The 25,240-nt window shown below is 37.3% G+C and overlaps 1 protein-coding gene across 4 annotated transcripts in view; it reads right to left on the bottom strand.

Annotated features, from left to right (window-relative positions):
• Nucleotides 1-1,036: 1,036 nt before the first annotated feature.
• The window catches only part of MTM1 (myotubularin 1), a 37,654-nt gene continuing 13,450 nt past the window's right edge, over nt 1,037-25,240 (bottom strand). For 2 of the 4 annotated variants that reach the window (XM_029959091.1, XM_018070744.2), the window contains 10 exons: nt 24,954-25,055; nt 16,397-16,480; nt 15,028-15,177; nt 13,009-13,197; nt 11,474-11,659; nt 10,224-10,430; nt 6,859-6,951; nt 5,912-6,025; nt 5,438-5,614; nt 1,037-3,132 (listed from right to left, as the gene is read on the bottom strand). In XM_029959091.1, the coding sequence (XP_029814951.1) occupies nt 2,965-3,132; nt 5,438-5,614; nt 5,912-6,025; nt 6,859-6,951; nt 10,224-10,430; nt 11,474-11,659; nt 13,009-13,197; nt 15,028-15,177; nt 16,397-16,480; nt 24,954-25,055 (1,470 nt within the window). In that variant the 3' untranslated portion in view covers nt 1,037-2,964. The other 2 variants (XM_029959092.1, XM_029959093.1) reach the window with 2 other exon arrangements.

The raw sequence follows: 25,240 nt of genomic DNA, 5'->3' as shown, positions 1-25,240 counted from the left end.
CCCGCCCCAACGCCGCCCGACACGCAAGGCCCGGCTCCGGAGCGGTCCCGCGGTATCCAGGGAGGGCGGGCGGCACGGTTACTGAGGAAATAGTAGTACTGAGGAGATCCTGCTCGGTTATAAAACACGTTTTCTCATGCACGACAGGATGCTTGCTGCGAGACAACACCTGAACTCAAGGCAGAGGTTAACAATACATCAGGAGGTAGCACACAAGTCATGTCTTGGGTACAGCCATAACAGTGATGCTGGGGGGGGGTAAGGCATGAGCAAATAAACAAGGCATTCGACAAACCACCTTTCTAATTAAGTAACTGAAGCCCAGCAAAAAAAACTAGGTTATTTCCTCAGGTTCATGGAAGTAAGAACACATAAAAAAACCCCTAAACTAGCATTCCAAGACGGGCATTTCTTATGGGATACTGGGCATTCATTGCTGGTGATGTGGACATCCCAGCTCTGCTTTTTCACCCCTCCTGGAAAAGGCACTCGGCACCTTCACCTCTCCTTCACCACCTCAGCAGCTTCCCCAGATGTGTTCCTGGCAGGGAGCTGTTCCTGCAGCATGCACAGAGCAGGAGGTGCTGTACAGACACAGCCTGTGTGCAGAACAACAGCCCAGATCACCCCGTTACAGGGAGAGGAGAGAGGTATTAACATTGACCACTTTGTCTGCCTACATTCACAAGTAGTATCTTCCAATATGAATTGGATTAAAACCACCCTTATATTGGTCTAATATGTAAAAACAGAATTAAAACAAGTATCTTATCTGCTGACTTGAGAAAAATCCAAGCCCACACAGAGCCTTGTTAGAGAGCTTCAAAGATAAATTCAGCTGAACAGTAATATGAAAAATGGTATATATGTAATGAAGTAAGTGCAAAAAGATCTTTTCCATTATATTACACTTTCCCAAATGCAATAGGTTACCATGTAGTGTTTAAACAGTAAAAACTATTACATTTTCAGAAATTCTTCACACCACTCAGAGATGTCACCAATATGTTCAACTCAAATACAGAAACTTTAAATATTCTAATAAAAATAGCTTTTTTTTTAATAAACCATGAGTAAGTAGAAGGCAAATATACCAGAGTATGCATAGCTTTTAAAATGTAAAGTACATCATGAACAATTGAGTATCCTTCCTCATTTACCTGACGTAATTCATCTTTTTACCTTAACAAGTCAAGATTTTGGGACAACATTGCTATTTTGGATACACATACTGGAGAACACAGACGGGAGAGTGAAATTTAGAGGACAAAATAAGTCGTATAATCCTGTGTATTTAGAACATACATGTTGTACGCTCTGAACTTCCCTGAAAAACATAGTGCAACTCAGTGCATATAATGAATTAAATCAAGAGGCGGTATACTTTTATTCCTTTGAAAAAATACTGTTTTAAAAATATTCACTGTCCTCTAAACTTTGACTTATTTTATGGAACTATAGCTTTAAATTTAGTTTTCATATGCAAAATATTTACACTTTATAAACCTGCAGAACTTCTAATAAACTATATTATATATACTTACACAAAACTTAATTTATATATAATCCTATTATATCTTGCAGATCAAAACTCACCACATGTACAATAATTTACACTGACAGAAGCCTCAAGCATCAAAATATCTCCTTAAAAATAACAATATTAGAGTCCTCTGCAGATTCTGAACTGCAGTATTTCCTGGATTGCCTGAACATCATTAAACTTATGAGAATATGCAAAATTTTAATTAAATATCAAGAGCAAAGTTTGTACTGTCATAAGAAATGCTTGCAGCTATTTAAAAAATACCTGAAATGAACAAATTAAAGGTTTAAAAAAAGCCTGTGAAAGGAAGGCTTGAAACTAGAGCTCACAGGAAGGTTCAACGTAAGTGCACTCACTATATGCAAATCTTGGATACCAAAGCCCCTTAAATACTTAAGAATAAAATTTGCTGCACAGAAGTTAATTTAAACAGTAAACTATAAATGTACAAGTTTTCAAAATTATTTATAACTGAGAATTTTTCCCTACTTTGGTATAAAAGCTCCTTTAAACAGGCACATTTACTTTAACAAGACGAACAGAAGCTTTAATACTATGGCTATTGGTGGATATTTAAGTAATGTCTCTGTGGGTCTGTTTTTAATTATATAAACCGTCTTTAGAAACATTTTATTCTGGATTAATCCAAAGAACCAATATTGCCCACAGTGATGATTTGCAATATACTTTAGATCTGAACAATTAGCCAAAACAGGACTTCTCTGAATCCAGTACAACTGGCATTTGTTTTTCTTTTTTTAAATAAAATCAATTTACAATTAGAAAGGTTTTTTTTTTATTTTGATATCTACTGAGCTATTTGAACTTTTTAATCAGAAGCATAGCAGTGAAATGCCTTCCATATTTCTATTTCAAAAAAGGAAAATTTGGAATTCTATGATAACCAGAAAGTTTCAGCACTTCTCTCTGAAATCTTATAATAGAAGTTATTTTTCACCTCGTGAATTCATATGTATTCCTAACAGGAATACACACATACCTAATTTTACACAATGTGAATATTCCTATTGCCATTAATATGTTTATTCACGACATGTATTCAAGACTGAGCATGAATTTCCTTATAGGAACATGACCTACAATGTAATAAATTAAAGCATTCTTATGAAAACAATAAATCAATTTAATTTCCATTGTACCAGACTTTCCAAAGTAACTCTTAAAAAGCCCTCCATAACTATGAGTTGATTAATAATGTTCCCAGTCCACAGGTTCTGAAAGGCACGTAATCAAAGAGTTGGTTTTGTTTGTTCTGAAGTCCTCCTCAAATAAAGACAGTCTAAAATACTTTGTGTTAGGACAGTCTAACGTAAGGCATTAGAATATTCCTCCTTTTGCTATAGATCTATGTGAAGCACCACTTGCTATTACAGTATAGAAAGAAGCCAACACTTTCTTCAGAAATGTGTTTGTACTTGGGACATCATTTGTGAGGGAGATGTTGATGAGGCTGATGAATTGGGTATCTTAGAATTATTTGTGATCTGTAGCTCTTCAAGTCTCCTGATATAATCGTCTCGTAACGCAAGGAGCTCCATGTAACGCTGCTCCACGGGGTTTGGCTGCTAGAAAGAGATCCATGTTAGTCTTATCACTTCAGTCCAACTACTTCTACACAGTCAGGATGCTGCAGTATCCGTGGTTTCCTAGCACATGTAGCAGGTTCCAGCTAAACAGAAATACTCATTTCTGTAACCCAAGAGCCCACTGCCTTCCACTTGTCTCCCTCAAAGAAAACCTTTGCACAAAACAGTTTGTCCGAGCTCAGTAAAATCAGCCACCACTTCCTGGAGCATATAGATTTTATTTTCTTGTTATCTAACGTTGTGTGCAAAGTAGCTATTCATATACCTTGTCCAAAGCTTTTTTCTTGACTATTACAAGGTTTTAGATTCCAGAGGCTAGATGTCTCACCATCTTCCCTAAAAAACAGTGTTTAGCCAGATTAGATTATGAAGACATGAAATCCATATCTTCAGATTAAATAACTTCTCTCACTAATGAGATTTACTTGAGTTTTAATAGTAAATTTGCAACTTAGTGTAAATAAACAAGTGAAATAAAAAAAACTTTATTAGTGAATTCTGTAAGTAAACTTAAATATGTTTAAAATCAACTGCCCTGGCTTTCAGGAGATTACTCTGGGAGAGCATTTTAACTGCTTCCACTTTATTAGACAGAGTAATGGAACAAATGGAAAAGAAGTATTGCCAATCTCTAAGGCAGATACAGAGCCTAAAGTTACCTTCAGCTGTATATACCTGTCCAGAAGTCGCTGCTGTTTCACAGTTAATTGCCTGTAACTCAAAGCTACCAGCAGTGCAGTCTCAGAAGCAAATGGAAATGCCTCCCAAAACCAGCTGAACCTGCACTCTGAGGGGCACCACTCACTGCCCACCCATATGAGGATCATGATGAATGCCGAGGCAACTGGGGAAGTTGGATCAATGCTGAATGCAGGTACTAAGATCATCGGTGATGTAGGGATAACGATTTTGTTAGTGACAGACCAGACTCTTCATTAGACTGAGGTCTGATGCAGAACATGCTTTGAAGTGATGGCACTTACAAAGGTACTCAAAAAAATGATTCATGCCATGTGTTCACAATTCAGCTGCTTAAGTGAAGATGAAGCATAAATTTCAGGAGCAGAAAAAAAACCCCTTGCATTTTGTATAAAAAAAATGGTGAAAATTAGGGACCAGTAGTAGCAGCATGGAATATTGTCACATGGGTTTGCATTTCTACTAAGAAACTCCTGCCAAAAACCTCTCCTGAATAATGACAAAGTGCATTTTTAAGTAGATCTACAGCTAATTTGCATATCTTATAATCTGTCACTTTCTAAAATAAATCTGTGGATTCACCTTTTGCAAAACACCCTCATCTTTCACAGTCAGCAAAAAAAGCTTTAAAACAAGAACTTCAAATGAAAATACTTGTAAAAAGCCCTAGCAAACTGCCTGGCTTCCCTGCAGCTTCTAAAGTGCTGTAAATAATGCAGGAGATCAGCTGTGGAAAAGGAAGTGCATTGCTTCAAAACTCCTGACTCATTCCAGGGGCTGGAGTGTGAAGACTGCTTCTGTCAAAGAAATTGTCCCTCTATCTTGTCCTACCCAAACCTCCACAACTTGTTAAGGAAAGATAAGTTAGCCTCTGTGCACTATCTTTACATGCCACATTGCTGAGATTTCGAGCAAGACTGTAACAAACATCCACTGTCCATAAACTAAACATTGAAAGCACAGAACTCAACTATGTGTAACTTGATAAAAGCTTTTCTGGGCTTCCAATCTGAGCCACTTGTATAATTTTCAATAACAGCCTTCCTTCACAGTGTAAACAAAGTTGGATCATCAAAGTTAAATAAAAAAATTACATCTTACCATCAATAGAAGCCATCAATACAGACAGTTTTGAAAGAGAAAGGACTGAAAAGGTCATTTAATTTCTAAAGAACTTCATACCCTCTCTCAGAAAAAGGAGAAAGACTAAGCAAGTGCAACTAAGCATGTTTGTGATGCTAATGCACTCACTCTTCAGGGATCAGCAAGCCCTATTTCTAAGCATTGTCATTCAGCATTTAGTAGCATCAAAAAAATGTTCCCGCAGCTGTCTCCAAGAAAAGGGGCTAGAAAGAAGTCGAGGATGACTTGCTACTAAACACTGAAATAAAGTTCAGTGTTCTGAGGAGTTCAAATAAGAGAGAAATGAGTAATTACTTTCACCTTTTTTCTCCATCTTTACAAATATAATATTAAAAACCCGAACAGATTACAGGTACTATCCTACGAGTCAGTTATAACACAAAATCTTTCATATTTCCGAAGTCTAAAAGCATTTTTTGTCCATTATAGAGAATTTACTTACTTGTTGCCGAATTCTTGGGTTCCACCTGATGTAGTAACTGACCCAGAGCTCTAAGTGACGCATACTGGCTACTGGATAGAGTGCTCGGTTTAGCTCTTTACTATAAAAAGGATTGGTGTACTTAGATTTTTCACTGTTTATCAAAGACCATAACGATAACGTTTTCTCAGTCACTTTCTAAAACGAAATTGAAATGAGAACAGTAAATATTTGCAAAAAAGATCAGGAAATCCATCACAGAAGCCATGGTTACATTCTAAAATTAATACACTTCTGGTTTACTTCGAAGTGCAAGTTACTGTATTAGAAAGATTCCAAAATCAATGCTTGACAAGTATTTCAGTGACTGCACACAACTACTGTTTAAGAAGAATAAAGCCAAGGGCTATAACCAAATACAATACAACCAAAACTTTCTGTAATCACCTAGAGTCAGGACAGCAATGCAATTAAACAAGCAGTGGTTTTACTAACCTCTTTTTCTCTGACAGACTCGCTGTTATACAAGAAAGTACCAAAGCGGCAGCTGTACAAGTGATCCAGGATTGTAATCAGGAACTGCTCATTGAATTCAAAGGCTGTAGGAAACTAAAACCAGAAAAGACAAATTCATTCTTTACACGGAAAAAGCAGAGAGATACGCACATGCCCTGGTTAAAAGGCTAAAGGTAGAGTTTAGAAGCCTGGTACACGTACAAATAATTTTTAAGGTAATACTTTCATGTACTGCATAGTAGACTAAGTGTTCAGATGACACAAGGTGTTCAACTTTCTCAAACTAGCCACTAAAAGAAACTCTTCTCAAAATTCTGTGCCTTTAATTTATAAAAAGAATAGAAGACAGATACATTTTTATGTTTTATGTCTATAGTACACTCATAGTGCAGCACCATACAGGAAAAAAAAGGTTTACATCCTAATCCTTGCCCTTAAACAGACCAAGTTCGCTGCTTTGTCTCATTACCTATTGAACATACAATATTTAAATCACAGCACTCAGAAGATCCCAAGCTTCCTTTTCAAGCTTTGACAAAACATGTCCCTGCAGTTCAAGGGACAGCTTCACAGAATGGTGAAATGAAACAACAGACTCCATTAAGCCAGTTGGATGCAATTCCTGTAAAAGCATTCTGCTGGGTACAAAACATCCCTCAGTATGTTTCCAAGAAATGTCCAGGACACATCAGCTGTGCCTGCACAGCCAATGCCATGTCAAGCAATGTAACTACAAGCTTGTATATCACTTTCAGAAACGGGGTAGAGAGATGGCACAGTTTAAAAGTAAATAGACGCTTTTTGACTACAGGTCAGAGCAGAGGGGTACACTGTCCTCTTCAAATACATTTCTAAAAACAAAGATCTATGGGTTTGATTCAGAAGGTAATAGTGTGAAGAGATTACTGAAGAATAACACAACATACCTGTTTAGACATCTGCCACACACAATCAATAAACTGGAGGAAGATGGGTGATCTGTCTGCATCAGCATGATTTTTATCACCATGGCCTATTCTCTGAAATGAAGTAATACAGTCTCCTGTTAACCAAAACAGGCATTTTATGGCAACAGACATTATTTCTTCTTTTGTACTAGAGCATTCTTTTGTAACAGAGCAACCTGGTCTTATAATTTACAAATGAGCTACTGCACTAAGGAGGAGAGATTCAGATATAGAGAAATACTGCAAAGCTGCTCCAAACATGTCTGAAAAAATTCCAAAGTGATAACTGGTCCTGTTACAAAAACCTGTTAGTTATTGGACAAGCAGAACTGTTGAAGCATGCATTACTTAGTAAATAATCAAAACATATTTTGAACTATATTTACATAGTAAGTCTGTCAAAAGTTGAGTTACATACTTTGTCTTCTTTTGTATTTTAAGCCACTGGAGAACCCAGATCAAACTACCCACACAAAATTCCCTGTTCCCCCTTCACACTTGAGCCTTAAGTAGTCAGCAAACATAAGGGAGCTCAAAGAAATGTTCATGTTCTTGACACAAAATTAATACAGATTTTTGAAGTTTGGGTGAACCACTTATTCTGAGGAGCCTGAAATAACAATCAAAGGAATTCTTCCCACAGACAGAAAAAAAATTTACATTTGGTAAAAGCTGTTTACTTCCTTTTAGCATCTGATAGCTGAGAACAGTTAAGATTCAGGGAATAGAGATTCTATTAACTCCACAATTCTGTTTGAATGTACTTGCCTGGAGGAGACAGGCAAGTTTTAGTACGTTGAACTAAGATGTTGTCTATCTGCCTGTAAGATCACCAGCTTAATGTCTTAAGGACATGAAAAATCATAAAACCCTTACACTACTCTGTACAATGGCTTGCAAGATAGTTTAAAATAATAGAACTGAGTGGCAGGAAATAGAGGGAGATGAGAGATTGCAGCTGAACTCAGTCAACAGTAGCAAATTACTCGAAAAGCACTATAGGGAAGACAAACAAATTGGCCTCCTTGCTCTTCAGTTTTCATGGTTTGAAATGCTTGCTATCTTTTAACAGTCATATATGTGTTCAGTAAGGAGTAAAAGTCTGTCTACTTTCACTAACATTAGCAGTTTTAGGATGTCTGAGTATTTTTCATCTATAATTATGTCTTGTATTTGCCATATTAGAATGAAATTCCACATAACAAGCAATTTTATCAACTGCATACTGCACTAAGTTCACTACACATAGAAAAGTTGGTGTAGGGAATTCCTTTTCAACAGGGAAACTTCTTGCACACATCATTAGATAAAAAATATGGAGAGGAACTTAAGTATTCTACTATTTGGTGATTTGATATTAAATAATGCAAATTGCAACCCTGGTTCCATGAAAATGTGAAGCTTTCTCTACCCCAGACAATATAAGTAACATCCTAGTCCTCAACTCCTCACTTGAGGGAAAACACAACGGTAGTTTCAGAGGTGATGTTCAGGAAATGCTTTAACTGCACTGAGTGTCTAGCCCTCACTATTCAAATTCACAGCTCAACCAAATAATTACCAAACTAAACCAGGGTATGTATGATCAAATATTTTTTGCTTGCATTATCAGGTTTTTTTCACAGAGTCTTTCATGTTGGAAAAGACCTTTAAGATCATCAAGTCCAGCCATTAACCCAGCACTGACAACTCCACCACTAATCCATGTCCCCCACAGGTTTTTAAATCCCTCTAGGGATCCTAACTCCATCACTTCTACAGAACACTTCAGTAAAGACCTACCTTCACTATAAGCATAACAATCCATCACATTAGAATTTACAGTGCTCTCAGATTACAGCAGGTGGCTAAAGAAGAGTGGCTTCAACCATTTGCAAAGATTGCTACTTGAGTGAACAAATTGGGAAAATAAAATAGCAGTTTAAGCAAAAGCAGCTACTTAAATCATCCTTATTGCTGCTGCACTGTCAGACATAAACCAATGGACTGAGCAAGTCACCTGGAAGGGATGTGAAGTCTTGCTTCACTATTAGCAGAAAAACATTATCCATTAAAGAGAGAACACAGTCCTTTGACTACCCAACTAAAATGAGTGGTTTAACAAAAAGAATCACAGATTATTTGAATTTATTCATAATGGTGAAGGACATACATCTTTCTTTTTAAGCTTTGTGTTAAACTATAATGCATGCACTAGGCTACAAGTCTCCTAGTTATACTATCTAATTTTATCTGCATCCTAACTTTTTTTTAAAATATAAAATAAAATGTGAGAATAAAAAGTCAAGCCAATGGCTTCACATTTTCCTGTGGCTGTACCAAGACAGAATACTTAAAGGTTTATATATAGAACATATCCTTACTGAAAGACCACAAGTTAAGTACACAAAAAGATGGACTACATCAGGTATCACTCTCAACAGCCAAAATGCAAATCTTCTAAGCCTCAAAGCACCTTTAGAACACCAGATCAAAAACTGCCACAGCCTACAAGCACACATAAATGAAGGGATTCATGCTGAGTAGCTAAACGTGAACCTTCTACTGAAGGTTTGGAAACTTCTTACTGTGAATTACAGGGTTCAGCATCAACAAGTAACACTGCTGTAATGTTTGCAGGAACAGCACATTTTCCCTGGCAACCTGTTCTGCTTCTCCAGGTTGCTCATACAGGTTTCCTGGTTAAATGGGTAGCTGTCAAATTTAGTAGAAGTTCCACTTGGACTTTGAAAAGTTTTCTAACACAAACAGTATAAACATGTGGATATTAAGGACTTGCTATGGCCAATTTCTACTTAACCTTCTAAGCATCCAGAAGACAACTGAAAAGAACAAGAGCCAGCATTACTGGTGACAGCCTCTTGAGAGGTATAATGACAAGTTTAGAACATTTTGGTAAGCAGCATTCAAAATATCACAATATACACTGGCCAGACTCATTCATCTGCTTTTTGTGACATTCAAAACAGTCCAAAGGGAGAGTGACTGAGAACCTCACGTCCCAGCTTTCTCTGATCTTTGGCAGAAAAGTTTCAGAGGATGTAATTTTTCTGCCTTCTTATTTTCCTTGCTCAATAACCACAGTAAGCCTAGCAATTCTGTGGTTTTAAAAAGGATGTAAAGGACAAAATATGAATTTTCAGAGAAAGAATAGCAAGAAAACCATTGACCAAACTGGTCCAAAAACAAAAGCTCTACTCAGTTTACCTGGAAATGTTTTAAATCCAAATTCCAAAAAAGCGAAATGAATTATCAAACCTTTACATAAACCAAGTATCTTAACGTTGAAACCTTTTTAAAAATTTAACACCGCACGGTCCTCTCGATTATCTTTTCATTCTTACCGATGCAAACTTGTGTCCAAAGCTTATCCACTCCTTTTGCACCAGGACTTCAAAGCCTTCAATGGTTCTGTAGTAGCTGTCCAGCATCAGCATGGCCAGGGAGGTGAGCTGTGCCGTGCGGTCCCAGCCGTCGCTGCAGTGAACCAGCACAGAGCTCCGGCCCGACGACACCTTGTCTGCCACCTGGATTGCCCCTGTCAGCACAAGCTGGCAGGGAGGAACACACACCAAGCAACACACATTGACTTCTGCTGAAATGATAATGCTGCACTGATTTATTTGCATCTACAGTGCCTAAATTAATAGTGTTTCCGTTCAAAGACCTAAAAAGCGCGGTGTAGTTAATTGGAAAAGAATTTTCTAGGAGATCAAGAAAATTTCTTGTATAAAAATAGAGAAACGGATTGGTTCCCTAATCCCTTAGTAAGATCAAATTCATCTCACAGCAAATTCTTAAAAAACGGGGCAGAAAACAGTAACCTTGATAAACCAAAGAACATAAGCTTCTTTTTTAAAGAAAGAGAGGATTTACCCTAGGATATACTCTCTAAAAATTCTGTATTATTTCATTTGGCTTCTTTCTTTGAACTAAATTACTGAATTATCTCAGTTGTTGGAAAAAGGAACTCGGACCCTTCCAATATGCTTATTTTCCAAATATTAAAATAAATTGAAAATTTTATTAAATAGGATTTATTACATAATACTCTAAATACTTTTGCACAGCTGTACTTGAAGCAAAAGGTTCAGAGGTCAACTAATAAGAAAATTGGTGAATTACCAGTTTAAGTATTTTACTTGTGCTACAAGATGGAAATTACAAAATTTACAACTAAATTTACAAGACTTATTTACAAAATTGTAATTCACAAAATAAAGTCACATACATACTGACAACTAAAGTACTTACTAATCTTTCACAATGACAGTTATCTGTAGTCCTGTATTGCCAGAAACCAAAATCAATCAGTTTGCACACACCTAAAGACAGTTAGTCTAAGAATTCATTCCTCTATTAAAGACATTTAACTTGAGGCAGACAAACACTGAATACTGTTGCTTAGTAATGATATCTCATAATATACTCTCAGATTAGTTGGCAAAAAAGTCAACACTCACTGATGCTGGTTTTTTTAGTCCAAGTAGTTCAATGAGTTTCATATCAGGACTATCTCAAAGCTCAGCAAAGAAAGCAAGTCTGATACAACAGATCTGGACAAACTCCTTTCAAACAATCAAGGAACAGTTACCTTTATATGTTCTAACCAGTGGGTAGATTCCAGACTGGACAACCAGTGTGATTCTTCCACATTAGGATAAACAATGTCCTTCAGCTTCTTCAAAGATTCCCGCATGACGTGAATATTGTGAATGTCCAAGAAGAAAAGTTCTGCATTGGGATATGCATCTTCACCTTCATATCCTCCCCCAGTTGCCTACAAACAGGAGATCTGAAATTAACTTTAGTCATATGCACACTGTTATAGCAGCCTTTCAACAGAGCAAGAAGGGAATGAATGTTATTTATACTTTATTTTGTAGTTGGGCAATATATAATTTCAGTTGTTTGTTCCAAACTTTCTGTGAATAAATTTTTCCTGACTTCAAATTTAAATCTCCCCTGGCACAACTTGAGGCCATTTCCTCTTGCCCTATCACTTGTTATTTGGGAGAACAGACCAACCCCCATCTCACTACATCCTCTTTTCAGGTAGTTGTAGAGAGTGATAAGGTCCCCCTGAGCCTCCTTTTCTCCAGCATAAACACCCCCAGCTCCCTCAGCCTCAGAGAGCTGCAAAATTGCAGCATTTCTTGCAGACAGCAAAAACATGCCATGAATTGGGATAAATAAATTTTGCCTTTATAAGCCATTCCAGCCACCAACTGCACATCAGAGAACAGCCTAAAGCACAGTATAGCCTTTCCCCATGAGTACCACCTACATTGCTGTACAGCAGCACAGTATCTCTACTCTATGCTTCCCATCTCCTTTCTCAACTGTGGTGTTAGTCTCAGAGCTGCCAGGCTCTGCACTGAAAGAAGAAATGATAGTATTTTTCTCTTCCCTTTGAGTATTATGAAGTCCTGGTGAGGAATGATTGTAATTTTAGCATTACGGCTGCTGCAACTCCTATTGACTGTGTGGTTTTGACCTATGTACAAGGAACACAGGAATGCATGAGTGGCAAAGCCCAAGATTTTGCTTATGCTAATCTTCACAGTTGTTCACAAAAACTTTTTCCAGTGGTGATCAACACTGACTTGCACTTTTTAGATCGTTGTCCCTCGGACCCAGAAATGCACTGTGTTTCTTCTACTGCTCTGATTGAGCATTTTGTATTTAGACATGTCAGGAGTTAATTAAAACACATGGGTGAAATACACAGAACTTTAAAAAATACTGCAAACTGTGCTTCATGCTTCAATACACATCTGTGTATCAAGTTTGTCCATAATACATTAACTTAATTCTTTCCCCAGTTCTCACAGTGCAGAGGGGAGTCATGCCTGATTTCAGTCCCATGCTAAGATCTGTGCTTGACTGATGACACAGTAAAGCATATCTGGAAATCCACATATGGTCCTGAAACCCTGCTTTCTTTAGGCACTCATGTCCTTTCACAGCCTTAAGCCTCAGTATTTGATTATGTACATATGTATTTGACTATGTAAATTTACCTACATTAAGATTATACTACTCCCCAAAACCTTCTCACAGAAAGCTTCAAACTAAGTGTCCTCCCCACTCCCTTCAAAAATTAGGGTATCAAAAGTATCCGTTTACCTTGTTTGCGACTGCGTTGACATTGGGCCTGGCGTCGTAGATGGTCAGTTTGGAGATCTGCCCGTTGGCCTCCCTGATGATATCAAGATATCTTTCATCATCTTTATTCCGCTTGCCACTCATTCCAACCAGGGGCTGACTGCAGCGCATAATCACAGCTTGAGTCTCGGGGTGAATCCACGAGAGGACCTGCTCACGTGGCACACACGCATCAGAAAAGCAGCATTTTATAAAAAAAACATAACTTAAAATTTAAAGCTTTAAAACAGGTAACATGGACATTAACACCTTTTATTTTGTCAAAATACAATCCCTAGACACCTCACCTGCTTTTACTGTAGTCTCATAAAATTTAATAATATTCTTTGAGTTCATTCTCTTACATATTTAATGCTTACTGAAATCATACTTACCTATATAATCCTGTGTATTTTACTATTTTCCTACAAGTCTTAGGTTACACAAATAATTCCGAAAAGCAAACTAGAAACAAACACAGCAGTATCTGCTGAAACTAAGATATAATTCAGAAGAATGAACTCATTGTAGAAAGAGTGACTAAAATGCTCCGATTCTACAAGAACAACTTTTCCCCTTTTTTTTTTTTTGGATAAGGAAGGGAAGTTAAACCTTTCTGCAGTATCTTGAATGTTTTCTGTTCTCTTTAAAGCACATTTTGTTCCTCAGCCCTCTTTACAAAGAGGAGGCACTGGAGCAAAGCACATGCTGCCTTTGTTGTTGTTCTGAGCCGGAGAGGACTTGCCACAAAAGAGAGACAGAGAACTGCCTGGGGAACAGATGCTGTGCCAGAGATTAAAGATAAGCAAGAAACCCAAGAAGCAAGCAAAAAAATGCAAATTCATTGTTGGAAAATATTAAGAAAGAGCATTCGCACCCAGTCTGAAAGTTGTGGGTTACAGAGTAAAAGAACATCAGAGTTCAAAAAAAAACCTAAAACAATCCTCAGAAAGTGTTCAGCCCTGAAATACACTCTGAGCTGTAGATCAGAAACAAGACCTGCCAGTGTGTGTGCAGGTGAGCATGAGTGGCTATTTCCTGACAAGAATAAAATTACTATTTAAAATTACTATTTTAACAAAATTACTACTCCCAAGGAAATTACTCTCACTGTACAGGCATATGAAAAACCCTGTCATGAATTTTGAGATGACAGGGATGATACAGGTAAGTTATAAGAACTATATGAACACTCTATACGTTACATATATATATTCTATACATGTTACATGTTATACAGATATATGTGTGTGTATCTATATAGTAAATTTACAATTATAGGCCTAGTCTGTCAGTAGATACCATATCTAATAAATATTTATCATATGAGCTGTGCATCTGTTTGAAACTAACTGAGATTCAAGGCAGCTTTCCAATACTGGCTAAAAATACAGCACATCTTCCACGTTTGCCAAATGCAAATATTAGTTAAAACAAGTATTGGGATAGAAATTACTATTTTCTATAGTGCTGTAAAGAGCTGACACATAAAAATTCTCTTACCTCAAAGAATTTTCATTACAGAAATATACTTAAGTCAAATGGGTTTTTCTTAAATTGCACAAACTGAAAAGCCCAAGAATTCACTAGAGAAACCATGCATGAGGTCTTATTTTAGGACTGACCATTGGAACTATGTTTAAATGCCATGTGGTTTGCTGACAGGATAACATTATGGGCATCCAGCAATAGTCAACCAACCAGTGCAGATGGCTCATCCTTCATTAAGAAAAGGGAAACTGCACTGCTGGCTGTTGTTACCAGAAAAGTCAAGTTTAAACAAATGAAGCTGGAATGGGTGATTGTTGTGGAGGAAAAACGGAAGCGTGGCTTGGCCAAGACACCAGTTGCAAGGAGTGAGAACCACCAGCCAATCATAACTATTTTGCTGTAAGCATTTCCAAAAAAAGCATCCTGTTTGTCATGTTCAGCAGAAAGTTGTACGGATGTGTACTTAAAACGAGCTGCACCTTAAGGTAAGTTCCATCACATAACACTCACCGGGATTCTGTTTCGGGACCTAAAGGCAGCAACTTTCTTGAGATCCTCATCTGTTGCGTTATATGGCACGACCAAGAGTGCTGGGTACGTGTCACACAGCCCATAATGTTCGTTAATAAAAGTCACTCGCCACCGTTCGTTAGGCAGTCCCTGAAACGTTAACACACGGTTTTGCTGCTTGTCTTTGGCTGCACAAATAGTTAATTCTGCTCTTGAATTTTACATGACATTACGGCCACATGGTGGCAACAATCTACCAATTTAACCTAACTGAAGTACTGTTTCAAAACAATAGAAGAAAAAGATTACAGGAACACACAAACCAGATCACTGCAGATGGATCTGCAGCCTTAAACAGTTGCACAGCCATCTCATACCCTTACGGACAGAGTTCGAGTCTTACAGTAAATTACAAAACAATGACTGAAACTGGGAGATGTATTTCTTAAACTGTGAGATCGAGGAAAGAAAATTAGCTTCTCTCCTTCCTTAAAGCTCTGCCTTTCCACTTTCTCTGCTGTGGTCCTAAGCAGTTGTGGGAGGAAGTCCCATAATAACCTTTCTTCCCTGTAGACCAATACTACCTTCAGGTTAAAAATAAGATTCAGGGTAACTTTCTGATTGAGAAAGAGCAACTCCTAGTTGCAGTCTGACCAGTAAGGCATTTCCAGGAAACTGAGAAATACTGATAGGCCCTCCACACACACAGCATGGGGATTTGTGTGGGTGTTTGTATTTTCACTTTTTTGGGTCTTAGGTTTGAACCATGAATCAAAAAAAAACAAACTACAGAGGAAAAAAAAATAAGGAAGTTCTTATTGTTTGCTATTTAATCTTTTTAAATTTTGTATTTAAAGCAAAAAATAAATTATCTAAAAGACATTTTAAAAATTAAATATATCATCCTCTTTCATTGACATTTTTCCAAAATCACCTATTCTATCAGTAGAATACTGATAGACATTGATAATTTCTGTAAAGTAACACTGTTTCTAAAACAAGCTGCTTTCCCCCCCCCTTTACTTCAGGAAGAAGGAGACCAAATCAAATCTATGTTTAGGACACTGTAGTTACATATTTGGCACATTCTCCCCACCCCTTGTGGCCTTAGCAGGGGCACATTGTAAGAAGCATCAATAACTTCCTTCAAAGAGCAAAGACTACCTTCCTGTGACATTCTTGTTTTCTTAAAGGTTCCAGTGTTTTATTTCTTCTCTTTCATTTTTTTGAAGTTGCATTTCCATCCTCCCCAATTCTCAGCTCCCCCCCCAAATAACAAAAACTGGTAAGAGCAATGCACAAACACTAACTCCTCTGTGCAAGTTGTCAGATGTGAAAGCACCAGGCAATGGTAACTTTAATAACTCACTTGTCTCCTGTACTCGGACATCGGGTTGTACACCATCCATCCATTTTCAGAAAACTTTTCTTCATTTACAAAGGCAAAAAAAAGCTGTAAGATGTAAGAGAAGCTGATTACACCAAACTTGGACTGGAATTGGCAAATATGAGGGCTCATCATCAGTTGTACCCTAATCCCCACCACAAGACAGGACTCACTGCTCCATGCCAGCCCCACTCTCTCCATTTAAATCTGGTATGTCCAAGACTGTAAAGCAAAGAGTAAGAAGTAACAGAAGATGCAGATCTGCTACTGAAATAATGAAAATATGACAATAGTTAGGAGGTGAAAAAATAATAAAAACTATAAAGCTTAAACAGTTGGATCTTTTTTACTGGTAGGAGGTTTAAATGTTTTAGAATGGTTTGTTTCCTGTATTTCACATTATCACGAAGTAAACTACCATCTTCTCACCAAAATTCCTCCAATAGGCACAGCTGCAGTTACTACACACAACACTAAATGCTAAATTCAAAGTGTAAAAAGGTTGCAGTTGCTATTCATTTCCATTAGGAAGCAGCTGCCTTTCTGCATCCCCTCCCCATCTGATCCTCACTAAGAGAAATTCTATTTACTGTGAAACTCCATGAAAATTTAAAAGTTGCCACTGAAAATTATGTGGTTACACTATCTACTTTTCTCTTGCTTTATTGCTCACTCTCATGACTCATTTATACAACACAGCATCCTCAACCAGCATTCCAACAAGTTCCTCATACCTTTTAGCTTCCTCCTTCTTTCAACCAATTCCAAGTGGGCTGTATTACCTAACTAACCCTTTTTTTTTTTACTTGGTTTGTTTTTACAGTTTATGATGAAAGCAAAAATAATGTTTATTTTAAGAATCTCCTTCACTGAGAAAATTGATTTTGGTGACCTACAAATTCTTCAGATGCCAAAAGGAGCATGAAACAAAGTTGCTTCAAAAAAATAAAAAAAAAAATAGAGAAGAGAATGTGTTGTCCTGAGCTAACTGAGCAACAGCAGCCAGAGCAGAAAGTACTCTAGAGGCCATTATAGTTCATCTGTAACAAAAGAGCTGAAAGCTTCCTAGCTATTCAAGAGCATTAAAAGATTGGGTGTTAAACCAAACATCCCATCTGCATAATTTTCACAGGTGCAGACTGGAGCTGAGTAGAAATGCAGAAAGCACAGCAAGCAAGAAAAAAATATGTGGTCTAAGGTGCCATGAATGATTATGGCTACAGAGGTACAGCAATGCTTCACACGGGCACCACAGCCCCAGGGGGACAAGGTTTTAGATCTTCTGAAAGCAACCCCTAATGGCCCCAGGCAATTCTGTTCAGCCCAATAGGTTACACTGGTTTAAACACCTCTAATCAAAACACAAAACTGAATCCCTCAAAAATGAGTTTTTTTCCTCGTGTATTTCAAATAAACAAGTATTTTAAAAGGATGTTACTGCTCGCACAAGATACTTTATCTCACTGGTTTTATAAACTGGAATTTTAAATTAAGTCACTATTTTAGAGCAAGTGCACTCACTTGCAGGTTTGCAGAAGTAAGAAATGCATCCCCAGTTTTTGTTTTCAGAATTTCTTTGCCATTTTTAAAGGGGTAGGCTTGCAGTGCAAGTAAACATTACAAACTCTTCTAAGTAAACTGGTATCAAGTGGTATGGAGGGAGAGATGAAGAAAAGGTAGACATACACCATATCAGAAAAAAAAGTTCACTTAGAAGTACATGCAAGTATCAAAAGTTAAGCAGCAAAACTGAAAATGGTTATTTTAATTGCAAAGTAGGAATACAGCAAAACAAGAATATCACTATCTGAAGCCATAGATCCAACTGATTTGCTTAACTATTAATAAACAGCTACACACAAGAGCCATCCCCTCCTCCCAAAGGAATTTGCTAGATCCCAAAGAGCAACTATGCTAAGAATTCACTAGGGAACCAGAGACAAAGGAGAAACTTATAACAGTAGGAAATAGAAACACTGGAATCCTAACAGATCACTTAAAAAATGTTTCAAAGGCAGGAATAAGTTATTTAAGTTCCTACTTACTGCAAGTTTCCTCATGAGAACTTAAAAATTACCCAGCTAAAGCCATGATAAATCAAGTAAAACACATGAGTTTATTACAGGGCACCATGATAGCTGTTATGCAGAACAATTCTTTACTGACAAAAATAAAAAATGTTGTTGCTCCAAAATAAAAACAAATGGCAGTTACACTGCTCGTCACCCACAAAAATATTCACAATACATCAAGTGGAAAACTGTATTTTGTTTCCACCTTTTAAAAACCAGGGTTAAATTTACTATGCATGAGGAGGGGAAGGATTGAATCTTTTCTGAAAGAACAATGTCCTACTGTGTACAGCATGATTCATTCAAAATGCTTGGCTACAGCAGCTTTACCACATCTGCTACAAAAGATTTCACTCACACAGACCACAACTATTTAGGTGGACAATTATGCTTCATCAGTTCTGTTGACATTCTGGGTAGTGCAGATTCTTCCTATATTGCTCAATAAAAAAAATTCACTAGTAGAATGGATGAACCAGCAAAACTCTGAAATCTAATGACTCACAGAACACTACAATGAATGCAAAGGTGTATGGAGCAAAATCTGGACTGGGATTTTTATGTGAGCATTCAGATACTCTGCATACGTTTATACTCAATTCATATATTTCTATTTAATTTCAAACTACAGTTTAACTTGAGTGTAACAAGTGATCCATATTTATAACCATTTTAATACCAAGAATCATGCACTTTAGCAAACATAAGATCTATGCTTCGATTCAATTGTATTTTATGAGCTGTGTCAGTACAAGCCATTTTAGCATGTATTTGGACATCACTTTTATCTTTTAGAAACAAAATGTGATAATGAGCAATATTAAGTAATTTCTATTGAATGATGCTTTTCGTTGAATGGGATATTTTCTTATTCTAATGCACCAAACTGACAAACCCCATTATAGCAAAGAAGTCAAGGTAGTAAATACATATTTAGATCCCAGAACGGTTTGTTATAGTTCAGGCAAGTTTCACATCTGCACTAATGACCCATATATTTCCACTTTTGTCCTAAATAACCCAAGATTATGGATTAAATGCAGTATGCTTGTAGGTGTATGTCTTGATTAACTTAACTCTGCTGAAGCTTTTACCTCACAGGGCACACAATCTGAAGGCAATTCTACAGCACAGCAGGCAAATGGGACAGAAAGAAATTACAGGAAGAAAAACTTATGCCATTGACAATATAATATGCATAGGTTCTCTTATCACTTGATGTAAGATTTGAGAGGTGCCATCTTAGTCAAATTACAAGGCTTAGCTTTTTGTGGATACAGGTTCCTACACATAAGAGCCCCTCATACACACATAGCTCTCGTGTAGGGATGAGAGCAGGGAGGTCACTTCACTGCCCACAGGCATTTAGAACAGACCAGCTGGGTGTGTATTTATATCCTTCAGAGTGTGGAGGGCAGAGGAAGGTCAGAGAAAGGAACTACATGACCAGCTATCAGAATCACACGTCCCCACAAAGCAGAAAAGCCTTGCCAGCCTCTCTCAGAGCATCATTATTCACACAGGTAAGTCTTTCAAATACCAGAATAAAAAAAAGTTGGCCAGTTCTACACCTTCTTCACAGATCTTCCCTTCCCTTCACAGCTATGGTACGTCCTTGCTAAACCCTCCTTCTCCTTAAACAATACTTTAGGTACTCTGAGTCTCCACCCTGACCTCCACTCATTTCTTTCTTCCCTCCACACACAAAGTTCCATTCCTTCTCTCACTGTTAATCCTGCCTCTCCAACTAAAAGCTGTTCGCCACAGCTCCTACTGCACCAAGTCTGTTTTCCAAGGAATTAAGTCAACTGCAGCTTCATCAGATGTGTCCAGATTTGATTTACAAAAATTATTGTAAATTAAACAAAAAAAAAAAAAACAAAAAACACTACACACAAAAGATATTCAGGCTCAGAACAATACTGCAGTAAAATAAAAGTGTTTCAGTGCGGTTTTTTTTAGATCATGAACAGGTTTTTCTAAATCAAGAACATATAATCATAAAGCCGAACTGTTGTTTGTACAGGTGTACCTGAGCCAACTCTACATTCATTTTTTTATCTCACATCTTGGGTTCAAAGCAGGATAGCTTTCAGTCACTTCCAATGTACTGACCACATCTATTCTAAGTTTGATGGAGATTAATGCTACATGTCTGATGCCAGTCCATCAATTCCAATTAGCCTATCAACTAATTATAAATCAGTTTCAAATTCTTTTGCCAAGGGAAACAAAGAAGAAATCAAGGAAAGAGTTAAAGAGGTAAGAAATAATAAAAAAAAGGATAGTAAATGAGCACTCAGAACACTTACAGGGTGCAAGGCCTGTGACTTTTCAATACCTGCAGTTGGCAAAAACAACCAAGACTCATCATACATCTCATCGTTGCAAAAGCAAATTAAAGCCTCTGCACAGAAGGAAGGTAGGGATTTCATTGCAGATCTACAGTCAAAAGCAAACAACTACTGCTTCACGTGAAGCAGAAGACTACTACTTCACTTCAAAAAAAAGCCTTTAAATCTTGTAACATTTTTGGTAAACTACTTTTTATGCTCCACTGTACAAATAATTGTTTACTTCCTCGCAGGTGCTAACCCACAATTTCAACACGTGCAGTCTCTTTTTCAGGTCTCCTACAGACAAAGTACTTGTCTTCAACATTCAATTTATCCTTATCATTTTGTACACAAAAATAATTTGTGATACACTGGTTGCTCACAATACAACATAGTTCTGTGAGATAAAGGAGAAAGCAGCTGCAGTCTGACAGTATAGTTTGGCAAGCAGTCTATTTACCAGTATAAATATTATATAAATATCAGTATAAATACAGTAGCTAAATGTTTACTCTTTATGGAATCACAGTAGATAAATACTTGTAAATGAATATACAAGGTATACACAATTTATTAAATATTTGACCAATCTTTGTGTGTATTTAAAAATAAAGGTATCGTTATCCTCGCCTTTAATATGCCATTACTACAACTCAGCCAGATACATCTTACCTGTTCATCTAAAAACTCAGATCAGGCATTGCAGTTTATGTAACTAACTTTTGATCATTTGAGGTCCGAGTCAGACAGCATGACTACCAGTGTCTCATCAAAACTGGCATTCCCACAGAGCTATCACGCTTAGAAATAAACACACAGCATGCAGATATTATGGTGGCAAATAATCTCATAAAAATGATGATGTGTAGTTTCAAGATAAGCTCAGGAAGTGAAGCAGCTGCTATGTAGAAACTGAACTACAGAGATTAAATATATCTCATCTTTTGTGATGCACCAGGAGGTTTGGCTAATTTTGGTTTTATTTTTTTCAAACTTTTTTAAAAACACTTTCAGCAACAGTTTTCTTTCAATTAGTTCAAGTTTGCAAATGCAACAGAGGATTAGGAACAGCAGCTGTTTGTTCCCTACCAACTAAGCTGTCAGTCAGATGAGCTATCAGATTTTACTTAATGTTACTGATTCAAGTTGACCTGAACCCAACCTGTACTCAAACTGGAGACAAACAAGAATTAGCTGCTGGAAGTAAGCACAAAGGACAATGCTGAGGCACTGAGGAACAGTTGTGAACAGACTTGTGCTTTATCACAGGCTCTCAAAGTGCTGTTGGGATGGTGATGGAGACCAATCCTGAAAACAGTAAGTACACTCCACTCCATCTTTTGGCCTGTATTTACCATCCATTTGTCTGAGAATGGTACAGCGTGAAGAAAACAGAGGCATCTCTGCAAGTTCCTGTTTAGGATCAGCTCTAAGGATATGGTTCCACTACAGCTGAAGATCAATCACACAGAAATCTGACATAAAATATAAAAATACAGATAAAAATCAGGACAATAAAGCTTTAGACCTTTGCTGTACAACCATCAGTGCTGCTGAAAAAGCTGAAGATCAAGGATGCAGTTCCACAAGGAGGTCTGAGCAAAACTAACATTTAACATTACTAAAAACAGAACAATCCCCTCTTTTCTCTCCTGCCTGCTCCCTGTTCCACTCACATGCCCTCTCTTGCACTGTTTCCAATGCATAATGATTTCACAACAGGTCTCCTCAACTTATTAAAAGTGGCACAAGACTAACCAGAATACAGAATATTTTGTGCTGGATAACTGAGCTACATTGGCTTACTTAGTGATTATACAAATACTGGTTTGGTATTAGAGGAATAATGAACCACATGGCTGGAAAGCAGAGAGAAGGAGACCAGAGAAAAGCAAGAGCTCAGCATTTGAGTAGCAGAGGGTCACCATCTTCATCCAGCTATCATGTGGAGCCACAACACATTCTTTACAGAACATCTCCCTGACTGAGCTGGCTACGTGGCCAGAGTGTTAGAGTACACCCAAAGGGAAAGGCAGGCACTGCACAGCCCATTCAGATACACTGCCACATTCAGACAGTGAAACCTTGTTCTAAACCAGCCACTGAGAAGGGCAGTGCCATCATTTCTCTTCATTCACATCCACCCATAGATGCCCTGACCCCACTCTCACATTGGTCTAATAAGACAGGAAATAACTTAGCGTAAAGCTTTTATTTTTATCTTTTTGTTTAACTTTAGTTCCTTTCAGTTCCCTATCTGGCTTATCATGTAGCCTCAAATTCATGCAAGAAAAACCACAGCAGGGATGAAAAGCAGGCAGAAATGCCCACTTTTGGCAGGATCAATTTAAACTGCTTGTCAAAACAGAGTGAATGAATGCCAAAAGAATCACACCCTTGCTTACCTCACGGTAAAGTTAAGGGCTCATCCACACTGTGCCATTAGAAAATAAACACAGGTGCAACTTCAGATGTCACACAGGAACACTTTATTTCACTCCAAAGTAATCATAATTTCTAATGGGTATACCCTGCTTCAGACATAGCTGAGACAAAGTACAGCCATGCTCCACACTGTCACTATCTTCCCAACTTCGGTGTCTTACTGAATCCAAAGGCAAAATTGCTACTGCCTCGACCAAGACTTTTGTTATTGAGTGCAACTTTTACTGGCAAGTTACACTCATGCAGGCAATATAAGGATGAGCTTTACTTGGTTCAAAAGGTCCAGCAAATAAAGCAGGAAGTGGACTACTCCCCACATTAGTCACTGCCATCACTAGAGATGATCATCGGGTCGTTTTGGGTGACAAAACCTAATACAAGTCCACATTTCATCAATATATTATTCAAGCCCTAGAGTTGGATTGGACACCATTAAAAAAATAATTCCACAAGGCACTCAGTCCTAAGTCAGTTACAACTTGATTTATCCATTTTCACTACATGCAAGTCCACAACTCCTCAATGTAAGGAAAAAAATTCTTCACCATGAGCATGTGGATGAGACTGCCCAGAGACATGGCAGAATCTGCCTCACAGGAAATATTCCAGAACTGGCTTGGATAACTCAATCTACAGTCCTACTTGAAACAGAAGCCAGGACCTAATGATATTTCTACATATAGCTTCCTCTTTTCCATCATACTTTCTAAGTTCATATATCCTGTCATGCATTCAATCATTCTCCATTGCAAGATATTTTCCTCATGCTTTCATTTCACAGTTTGCACACAGAACACAAAATTTCTGCAAAGAAGTTTTAAAGAATTAAATGTTTACAGGGTCTAGCCCACTGACTCACATGTATCTTCGTAAAAGGAAATAAGATTCTTGCTGCAGCCTCATATACTCAAACAATTCTCAGAACACAGTTCTTAAAAATTCAGAGCAGAACCCTCCAATATTTTGTGAATGGAGCTCTTATACAACTATCCTAAATAAAGGTACACCAATAAAGTGTAAACTAAGTATTACAAAGGACAAAATACAGCATTTACTAAAGAGATGTCAAATTATTCACACCAAGTACAATACACAGATTTTGTCAAAGAAATAGAAGATAATGGTTAGCTTGCATTATTGTCACTCAATTCCTTCCATAAGACTTCCATAGCTCTTTTAACCTGAAATAAATCTGTGTAAATTCATTACTGGATTAGCTGCCTGTTATATTTTTCATAAGTTTCTTCAATAAAACAGGTGTTGTCTTACCATGTCTTTTTGTCCTGAAGTAAAACTCTTGGTGATCCACATTTATCATTGCTTTGGAGATTGTCTGATAGTTTAACATTTTCAAGAAATAAAGTAAGGCATGTACTATTATATTCCCTAATTAGAGAGGATAACTTGCAGTTTCTAAGCAATGAAATCTGTGTGGAGCAGAGGTGCTCAGCAGTTTACCTGAAGTACAGCATATAGCATCCATAATTTTACAAAATATATAGATAGAACTGTTGTAAATATACAAAATGGAAGCATTAATTTTTTTTAGTTTATGCTGATAGCAGATTCTATGGTTATTCTTTTTAAGCAGCTGTAATGTAGCCATTAGTAGGTCAAACAGTTAAAGTTAATTGGCAAGAACTCTGCATTAAGAGACAACTCAGTAGTATAAATGATGTAACTTACCAAGTTATGAGACTGGGGAAAAGCATATTTTGTGAGGACTTCGAATATATCTCTTCTGCTGTGCCCTTCTTGTTTTAATGCAAACCGTAAATTCCTCATATCCTAAAACAAAGCCATTATCTTTTAGGTGAACCAAAGCAGAAAGATGCTTCTCTCTGTACAAATGCTATATTATACACTAAACATGATTTAGAATCTGCTTGCAACACACCTCAAACCCTTGTGAACGTTCAGTTTTATTTCTTATCCCATAAAACAGAATAGAGCTTAAGAACTGTACAAATAAA

Source organism: Manacus vitellinus, unplaced genomic scaffold (genome assembly GCF_001715985.3).
Source record: "Manacus vitellinus isolate BGI_N305 unplaced genomic scaffold, ASM171598v3 scaffold_19_pilon, whole genome shotgun sequence".
NCBI lineage: Eukaryota > Metazoa > Chordata > Aves > Passeriformes > Pipridae > Manacus > Manacus vitellinus.
This window is presented reverse-complemented; position numbering and strand designations above follow the sequence as displayed.